This window comes from Trachurus trachurus (assembly GCF_905171665.1).
Source record: "Trachurus trachurus genome assembly, chromosome: 11".
Lineage (NCBI taxonomy): Eukaryota > Metazoa > Chordata > Actinopteri > Carangiformes > Carangidae > Trachurus > Trachurus trachurus.
In genome coordinates, this window is record NC_139904.1 from 4468476 (window position 1) to 4478131 (window position 9656).

The 9656-nt window shown below is 42.5% G+C and overlaps 1 protein-coding gene across 1 annotated transcript; it reads left to right on the plus strand.

Moving 5' to 3' along the window:
* Positions 1-488: 488 nt before the first annotated feature.
* On the plus strand, positions 489-4720 carry gdf6b (growth differentiation factor 6b; the record flags this gene model as incomplete). The annotated part of the gene is made up of 4 exons (XM_083982336.1): positions 489-729; positions 2479-2687; positions 3515-3828; positions 4282-4720. The coding sequence occupies 4 exons, from the start codon at positions 489-491 to the stop codon at positions 4718-4720; spliced, it is 1203 nt and encodes a 400-aa protein (XP_083838462.1).
* Positions 4721-9656: the final 4936 nt, after the last annotated feature.

The window sequence follows — 9656 nt, forward strand, 5'->3', positions numbered from 1 at the left end:
TTAATAATTTATTAACTAACTTTGAGTAGTAAACATTAATTAACTGCTTACTAATAGGCTACATTAATTAATGTGTTTCCTAATCCTAAGTAATACATAATAATGATTGTTAATATATCTGTAAACAGATAAGTAATGCTTAATAATGTACTAAATAACGTTAATTGAGGGACCCTTATTGTGAAGTGTTACCCACAAATATCTTAGAAACTTTGTGCCCAGACAGACAGAGAGCGAACTGAGTCCGTGAACGCACCAGAGGCCAACATCTGCCCTGAGGGGGGGGACTGACAGAGGGACAATTAGTTTTACAGCCTTAATTTGCCCCCTCTCTCTCCATTTACCCCGGTGGGGGGGCGTGTCCTCGGCTCGGGCTTTAACAGCGCGCGCGGAGGGAGCGGAGCCGCCTCACGCGCAGCAGCAGAGTTCAGCCCCGCGCGGCCACAGAGCTCCGGTCCCCGGTCCGAGTCCCGGTCCGCGCCCAGAGGATGGAGGTCAGGGTGAGCTGGGTGAGGGTCCTGAGGGTCCTCCTGCTCCTCCTGCTGCCCCTGCTGCTCCTCCGGGAAACCCCGCGCTGCTCCGCGGCTCTGGCCTCGCGCACCCCGCACGACTACATGCTGTCCATCTACCAGACCTTCTCCTCGGCCGAGCGGCTCGGACTCAACGCCTCCTTCTTCCGCTCCTCCAAGGCCGCCAACACCATCGCCAGCTTCGTGGACAGTGGACAAGGTAGGCTACGTCACGGCCACGGCGCGTGCACGGCACACCTGTACTAAGGGGAATCCTCCAATCAGAAACTACAGCGATAATACAGTAATACACTGCAAAATCTCAAAATCTTTCCAAGAATATTTGTCTTGTTTCTTGGCAAAATGTCTCATTTCTAGTCAAAACTAATCTCTTTTCTCTTAAAATAAGACTCATCACCTAAAAATGAACTTGTTTTTAGATCATTTTCACTTGTTTCAAACAGATTTTCAATTGAAATAAGTAGAAAACTCTGCCAGTGAAAGCAAGTTTTTTGTGCTTGTAATAAGAAACAAAAACTTGCTCCACTATCAGATTTTTCTACTTATTTCAAGTGAAAATCTGCTTGAAAGAAGTAAAAAGTGTCTAAAAACAAGCTACTTTTTATGTGATGAGTCTTATTTTAAGTAGAATGAGATTTGTTTTGACTAGAAATAAGACAAATAGTTGAATATTTAGGCTAATATTCAAAACAAAACTCACTAACTGGTCTTTGATTATTCTGGAATAAATTAATAATAATATTATTGTCACATTATTATTATTATTATTATTATTATTATTATTATTATTATTAATAGCTTCATTGACAACAGTACAGGAGTATACAGACGGAATACAGACAAATACAACATTATTACACAATCGTAAACACGCCATGGGGGTTTAAGGGTGACAACAACAAGACAGAGAAAGAAGTAAATCTTACAGAGGTCATTATGTTTTTAAAGCTTTTTTTGTTTGTTTGTTTTAGCAATCACATATAGAAGAGATTATTATGCAGACAGTTCCAGAAAATTTAGATTTGTGTATGTGAAATTTGAATGAATGAATGTTTTGTAAAACTTTCAGAGATCATGTTTTTACAGCTTTTTTTGTTTTCACAATCACATATAGAGGAGATGTATTGTTTAACATACACAGACAGTGCTAGAAAGTGTGGCTTCTTGCCTGAAAATGTAGATTTGTTCATGTGCAATTTGGATAAAATAATTAACAAATGAATCAAGTAAAACTGGGAATTCAGTTCATTATCTAATTCAGTGTAGCCAAACAGAACATTTTTACAGTATAAATTAAACTGGGAGTAAATATCATCACTGATCACTGTCTCTTTTAATCACATGGGGCATACATACAATTTTAATTTTATTTGTACCACCAGTATAAATGACAAAAAAATAAGGCATTTAGTTGTTTAATTGTTCAATTATAGTATTCAATTGATAAAAACGAGCCATGCAGTTTGCTCCAGAGTTGTCTGGTGTGTGGACGAGACCAGAATAAATGAACCCAAGTTTCATTACTGTAACAGTCACATTGGTGTCCGTCTTCATGAATAGTTTGGTAAAAATAAAACCTGTGAAGCATTTTAAAGGAAAAACCTCTTTGACCTTGTTAGTTAATCTCACTATCGCACGTCAACGATACGATGCTGATGTGTGATATCATCGTCACATAATGAGTCATTAACAACAGACAGGTGGAAGTTTGTGATATAATGTGAAAGTGCTGCAACCGTCCCCCACTCCCCCTCTGTGTGTGTGTGTGTGTGTGTGTGTGTGTGTGTGTGTGTGTGTGTGTGTGTGTGTGTGTGTGTGTGTGTGTGTGTGTGTGTGTGTGTGTGTCTGAGATGAATCCCGTGCAGACAACGGTGGGATTTCTTCCTGTCAGATTCCACATCATCTCCGTGAGAATGCGTCTGACCCGCAGCTTTAATGTTTTCCACAGATGACCTCCCACTCTCTCCTCTGAGGAGGCAGCGGTATCTGTTCGACGTCTCAACGCTCTCCGACCGAGCCGAGGTGCTGGGAGCCGAGCTCAGGATATACACCAAGGTGTCTGGGAATTTCAGGATATCTGAGACGGAGCCCGTGGACGTGCAGCTCCTCTCCTGCCACGACCAGCAGCTGCTCCACTCCAAGACTCTGGACCTGCAGGCAAGGCCCTAATTACCATATACACCCCCCCAATATTCAAATATGCCCAATATATAGCTAGATTAAAAAATAAGAATAAAAAAATAAAAAAGTACCCCATGTGTTAGCGAATTTACTGTACTTTCCGGACTATAGAGCACCTGAGTATTTTTAAATTTTAAAATAAGATACATATAGCCTATTGGCCGCACTTGAACATAAGCTGCAGGTTTTCGTGTTATGTAACATGAGATATTTACACAGAAAGACAGTAGGGAACTGTGACAGTCCGTTCGCTTTTCCTCTGTTTTGGTTACGCTCCTCTCCTCCATGTGCATTTGTTTACAACGAAGCCGACGAAAAATCAATGAATGGAGGGGTGGATAACGTTACATAACATAAACGATGTTACGGCGTGTGTGCCACTGCAAAAACTCAAAATCTTACCAAGAATTGTCTTATTTCTAGTCAAAATGTCATTTATAGTCAAAACTAATCCCATTATACCTAAAATAAGACTAATCACATAAAAAAGTAGCTTGTTTTTAGACTATTACTTCTTTCAAGCAGATTTTCACTTGAAATAAGTAGAAAAATCTGATAGATTTTTCTACTTATTTCAAGTGAAATTTTGTTTGAAACAAATGAAAATTATCTAAAAACAAGTTCATTTTTAGGTGATGAATCTTATTTTAAGTGGAAAGAGATTAGTTTTGACTAGAAATGAGACATTTTGACAAGAAATACGACAAATATTCTTGGAAAGATTTTGAGTATATTGAAAGAGAGAGATTTGGTCCCCCCCCCCCCCCCTAATGTTGACTCCATGGTTACGGCCTTGCCTGCAGGATTCCCGCCGGCCGCGCTGGGAGGTGCTGGACGTCTGGGAGATCTTCAGAGAGCGGTGGCGGCAGCAGCAGCGGAGCAGCCAGGGGGGGGCGATGATGGCGTCCTCGTCCTCCTTCTGCCTGGAGCTGCGCGGCGTGCTGGACCCCCCCGAGAGGGAGCTGGACCTGCAGCTGCTCGGGCTGCACCGGCACGGGCGGCCGCAGCAGCACAAGGCCATCCTGGTGGTGTTCACCCGCTCCCGCAAGAGGCAGACGCTGTTCAACGAGAGGAGGGAGGGGCGGCCGCTGCTGGGCCTGGAGAGGAAGAGGAGGAGGTAGGTACGGTGGCCCTGAGGTGCAAATCACAACAGCAAATCAGAAAACACAACGGTAGAAGAGAAAACACAACGGAAAAAGAGAAAACACGGGCTGTCTTTAGCTCAGTTGGTAGAGCGCCCGCCCCATGTGTTGAGGCTATAGTCCTCACTGCAGGCGGCCCCAGTTCGATTCCCGCATCGAGCGGCCCTATCCTGCGTGTGTGCCCCCCCCACCCATTTCCTGTTTCTCTCAACTGTCCTATCAAATAAAGGCATGAAAAGAGAGAGAGAGAGAAAAAACACAATGACAAATTACTAAACTAACTTTTTTGTGTTGTGTTTTCTCTTTTGCCGTTGTGTTTTCTCTTTTTGTGTTGTGTTTTCTCTTTTGCCATTGTGTTTTCTGATTTGCTGTTGTGATTTGCACCTCAGGGCCACCGTAAGGAGGAGGAGGAAGGCCAAAGCCAACAGCAGCAGCAGCAGCAGTAGCAGGAGGAAGAGGAGGACGACGGCGGTGGCGATGGCGACGGTGACAGCGACGGCGTCCAAAACGGCGGCACGTCACGGCAAGAGACACGGCAGGAAGTCGTCCAAGTCGCGGTGCAGCAAGAAGCCGCTGCACGTGAACTTCCGAGACCTGGGCTGGGACGACTGGATCATCGCCCCGCTGGACTACGAGGCGTACCACTGCGAGGGCGTGTGCGACTTCCCGCTGCGCTCGCACCTGGAGCCGACCAACCACGCCATCATCCAGACGCTGATGAACTCCATGAACCCCGGCGACATGCCGCCCAGCTGCTGCGCCCCCTCCAAGCTCAGCCCCATCAGCATCCTCTACATCGACTCAGGGAACAACGTGGTCTACAAGCAGTACGAGGACATGGTGGTCGAGTCCTGTGGCTGCAGGTAGTGGAGCTGCAGGCGGGACGGGAGGGGGCCCGAGGCTGCAGGACTCAACCTGGTTTATCTAAAGGGACATTGTGTAGGAATTCCTCCCATCTATCGTTGCGGTTGTATATCTCAAGCAACTCAATCGTATTTTTCATGCTGCATTCACCTGAAATTGGGCAGACGGCAGACGGACGACAGCCGCTGCACATAACGGCATAAACGAAACATGGCGATGTCGTATTGTTTACCTGACCCACGTTTTAGCAGCTTTCTCTGGACTTCTGTGACTAACATGACATCTGGTTTGTTAGCGACGGCCGTCTGCCCGACTGCAGGTGAATGCAGCATCAGTGTAACGCTCCATTCCTCCTCACTGCGTTACCGCGGTGACTTTTCACAGACGCCACCTCGACCTGAGCCGACAGCTCCGGTGTCTCCGCTGAGTTTCCGTGGTTTCCTACCGTCACGCTGCCACTGAACGTAAAAACATGGCGACACCACATGGCAGCAGCACCGAGCTTACCCGCTCCATGTAGATATGAATGATATGAACGGATCATTCAGAGCTGAAAGGAACACTTCAGTTTGTTGATGGGGGGGATTACTGAAAAACAGACTTTTGAACCAAACAGGAGAAGTTACACAATGTCCCTTTAACAAGACAGAGAATGAAGGAACCTGTGGAACAACAGCTGATACCTCAGACACATCTGCTCACATCTGGTCGCCTTAAATCTGCAGCAGTGCCTGAAAACATCTCACCCACATATGAAATATACGTTTACATTTGATACTGTAAAAAAGTTGAGTTAAGTTGAGATTACTTTATTTATCCCATAGGGCAATTCTGTTTCTACAGTTGACCATTGCACCACATACAAACATACGTACATACAAGAGAGGAGGAAAGTGCGAGACAGTGCAAATTAAGATCAAGTAAGATAAAAAAAAAGTACAATAAGTATAGTAAATACATAAATAGGGCAATATACATAAAAAAAACACATTGTCAACAACAGGACTTGTACTAACTACAGCTTCAAGCCAGCTCAGCATTCAACAAATTAATGGCAGAAGGCACAAAAGACTTAGAATAGCGACTGGTTACTGTCAGTGTAAAACTTTGCTTCAATAGTTAGTTGTTGTTTTTTATCTTTTCATTACCCAATGTTCAGACCATTGGACTGAACCAACACTTTTTACTGTTAGATGAAAGAAAAAACACAAATATGAACATATGGCTACACATCATGTGGCCATTTTTAAAAAGGACAAAATACAGTGGCTTATATGGCAGACTAAACTAAATAAATTCTTTAAAAGAGTTTGTCCTCCTCCCAGTGTGACGGAGTGATAAACTCTTAAAACAGTGATTCTGAAACTGGACACAGGTCGACAGGTGATTTAAATCTATGAGGAGATTTAAAACATTTGTTGGTCATTTTTATTTGACATTGGATTCCTGGTTTTCACCCAGGTGACCTGGGAAGTTCCCTTTCAATAATTTCTGGGATAAATAAAGTACATCTTAATCTTAAAACATTATTCATAGCTATATGTCCGATTATAATGACATTTCTTACATAAACATCTGTTTTGTGAATGATTTGTTGACCCACCTGCAGTTCCTTTGCAGCCCACTAGGGGGTCACGGTCCGCTGGTTGGGAACCACTGCTTGTAAAGTGTTTATCCAAATTCACCACATTTAAAAAAAAATAAAAAAAATTTAATTAAAAAAACTGTTTTAATTTAAGCCAAAGCCAAACAGACTGATTCCACTTTTCCAAAAAGAAGATAAACTCCAGATAAACAGATGTTTTTCCTTCATGAAGTAAAAGACAGCAGAACTTCACCTGACGCGACCTCAGACTCAGGGAACGTCACAGAGGAGCTGCAGCTGCAGAGAAGAAACAGTGAACAACTTCATATTTATTTCACGTCCTTCAAACACAACTAACTATTAGAATAGTTTTTCACCAAGTCAGTTTTGTATTTAAGCTTTAGCTACATTAGCTCAACAAGGTGTGAGAGGACTCCTTTGTAACCTAGCAACAGCGGCATTCTGACAAGAGAGAAAAAAAGAGAGCGCTGTTTGGTGGACACGGCTCCTTAACCATGTAGCTAGTTCATAGAATTTTCCTGAGCAAACGTTAACAATAAATTAAATAGGACGGATAACGGGTTTAGAAATTATAATTCTTCTTCTGGTTCAAGGTGTTTGTAATTTCCGTCACTAAGGAGCCGTCTCCTCTGCAGCGGGATTAACGCCCCTTTTAAAGGAGCTACTGGTTTTGTTTACCACTGCTATGTAGCTAACATTAACATTAGCATTTGTTTAATTTCCAATAACTTAAGCCCATCACTATATCTACAACACGAGAGGTTAAATAGCCTACATCTTCATTAGCCTGAATGCTACAGGGAGTCGCGGAGGCTAGCTGGTTAGCATGCTAACTTCAGTAGAAGGAAAAACAAGTATTGCCGCTATTAGCCTGAACAGGGACGAAGTTTGATGCCAAATTCACAACGTTTTTCTTTAACACTGGTCAGCAAACAGCCACTAATGGTAACATTAGCCATGTAGCATTAGCAACTCCTTAGATAAACAGCTTCTTTAGGCTACACCCAGATTACGACTGTCAGCGTCTCTATACCCTGTTGACACCTGGCGTTAACACGCGTCTCATATCCAGATTGTGTTGTAGAGCCGATTGAGACTTAATCACATTTGCGCGGTAATTAAAAAAGATAAAAGAAAAGAAATAGGCGAATAAGAAGAGAAAATGGTAGCCATTCATGTAATTACGCTATTGTACGCACTTTTCTCATCCTCACTCCATGTTTTCTACGGCCTAGAGGCGCTGACCACTGCTATCCACCAGGCTAGTTTGTTTTGGGAACCATAGCGTACGTTACCATTTACACCTGTACCTTCATGTGGTCAAGCTCTATCTGATTGTAATCTGATTACTGAAAACTCATGCTATGCCAGGTGGAAACGGGGTATCAGTCTCTGTTAAGGATGAAACACAACCTTGTCTGTAATGCACTGATGTTTAAAGGTACCATGTGTAAATATTTGATATGGAAATAATAATTTATGTTCTATGAATAAGTTATTGCATTTTTTTTTTGTTTTTATCATCCGCTTTGTTCCGTTACAACTTCCAGATGTCGTGAGTCACACATCTGGATACTCTGATTCTAATGAACGCATGTGGGCAGTGTTTCGGTAACGAGATGTGACAGCTCTGCTCACACTGTGAAATATTATCAGTGTTTTTTTGATGACGTACGTGCCTTTAAATAGGAAATTATTCATCACCACAGAAGAAGCTGCGTCTCCTTCCTGTTTGGTGAATTCCTCTGTGTTTTAGCCTCTGATGTTGTTTTTAATTTTAGTTTTAATCCCTATTTTATGTTTTTCATTATTTACTAGAATCTGAGAATAATATATTGTACAGAGAGATTCAGCGTCACTGTGTTTAGATTTGTTTTTGATCTTCTCACATATTTTTACAGCAGAAAAGTGAAATAGTAAAATAATCATTTGAATTGTTTAGACAAATTTATCTATTCTTATAAAGTGTATGAACTGTAAAATATATAGAACAACACAAACATTAAAATGTCTTGAGCTGTGTTTCCGCCTTCAGTGTCAATGATACTTTTTTTTTTTAATTAATTCAACTAATAACATCAATGAACCATATTTGTACGGTGGCCCTGAGGGGACAAGTCACTGCAACTTAAATAAACACAAACGTGCTACGAATTCAGAAAACAACGTCATCAAATTGACAAAACATGAGACGCAAAAAGACGCACAAGGCTAGCTTAGCATTAGCCTTTAGCCTGGTCCGTCACTAATTTGTGTCCCCGGAAACACTTCTGTTCTGAATTTGTAGCACATTTGTGTCTTTGCTTGTTTTCTTAAAGGACGATTCCAGGCAAATTCAACCTGGGGCTCTAGTTATTTAGGTCTAACAGAATGAACCTGCTGATTTTCTGCAGTAGCTTAGTTCTGTCTGACAGCTCTCAGGCTGTTTAGGCTGTTTACATCCCATAAAACAGACAATGTCAGATGTCTTCAAACACACACCGAGGGGTTTGTTCACTTCAAGAAAGACGACATGTGTGTAAACGGAGCTGGAGTCAAGTCTCTTGTTGACTATGTTTCCGGTCTGAAGCTCCTGTTGGTTTTATCAACAAAGGAAAATCAACTCGGAGGCTCAGCGTTAATCTGGATGTTGTTTATTCTACCTGTTAACATAGCCTACTGAGTGTGTCAACTTGACTCTCAGTGAGACTTTGTCTTACAGCTCCGTTCACAAACATGTCCTCTTTCTTTCCTGAACAAACCCCTCGGTGTGTCTGGCGTTGTCTGTGGAAGAAATTGTGGTTCTGTGGGATCTAAACAGCCTAAACAGCCTGAGTGTTCACGCCAAAAGCTTCCAAAGCGTTAAAAACGCCGGAAAGCAATTCATTTTCAATGAGAGCCCGCGCTTCAAAAGTGTCCAAAACTCCCAAAGTGTCCGAAGCTTCCAAAGCTTCCAAAGTGTCCAAAGCTTCCAAAGTGTCCAGTGTCCAAAACTTCCAAAGTGTCCAAAGCTTCCAAAGCTTCCAAAGTGTCCAAAGCTTCCAAAGCTTCCAAAGTGTCCAAAGCTTCCAAAGTGTCCAAAGCTTCCAAAGCGTCACCAAACGAGAAGTTGAGTCTTGATTAACTTTATGGTAATTAGCTATGACGCGGTTTGGCGGCAACCTGTCAGAATAGAGACGTCCTTCGGCTCCCTTTTTTTTTCTTTTTTTAATCCTTCGGCTCCCCAATGACCAGTGCGATCAAACTTGGACGTCAGTCACATGAAGAGCGACCAAAGCAGCTAAAAATATTTAGCCGCTTTGGAAGCTTGTCTGTCGCACATCCTCGGGCGTTTTTGACGCTTTGGAAGATTTT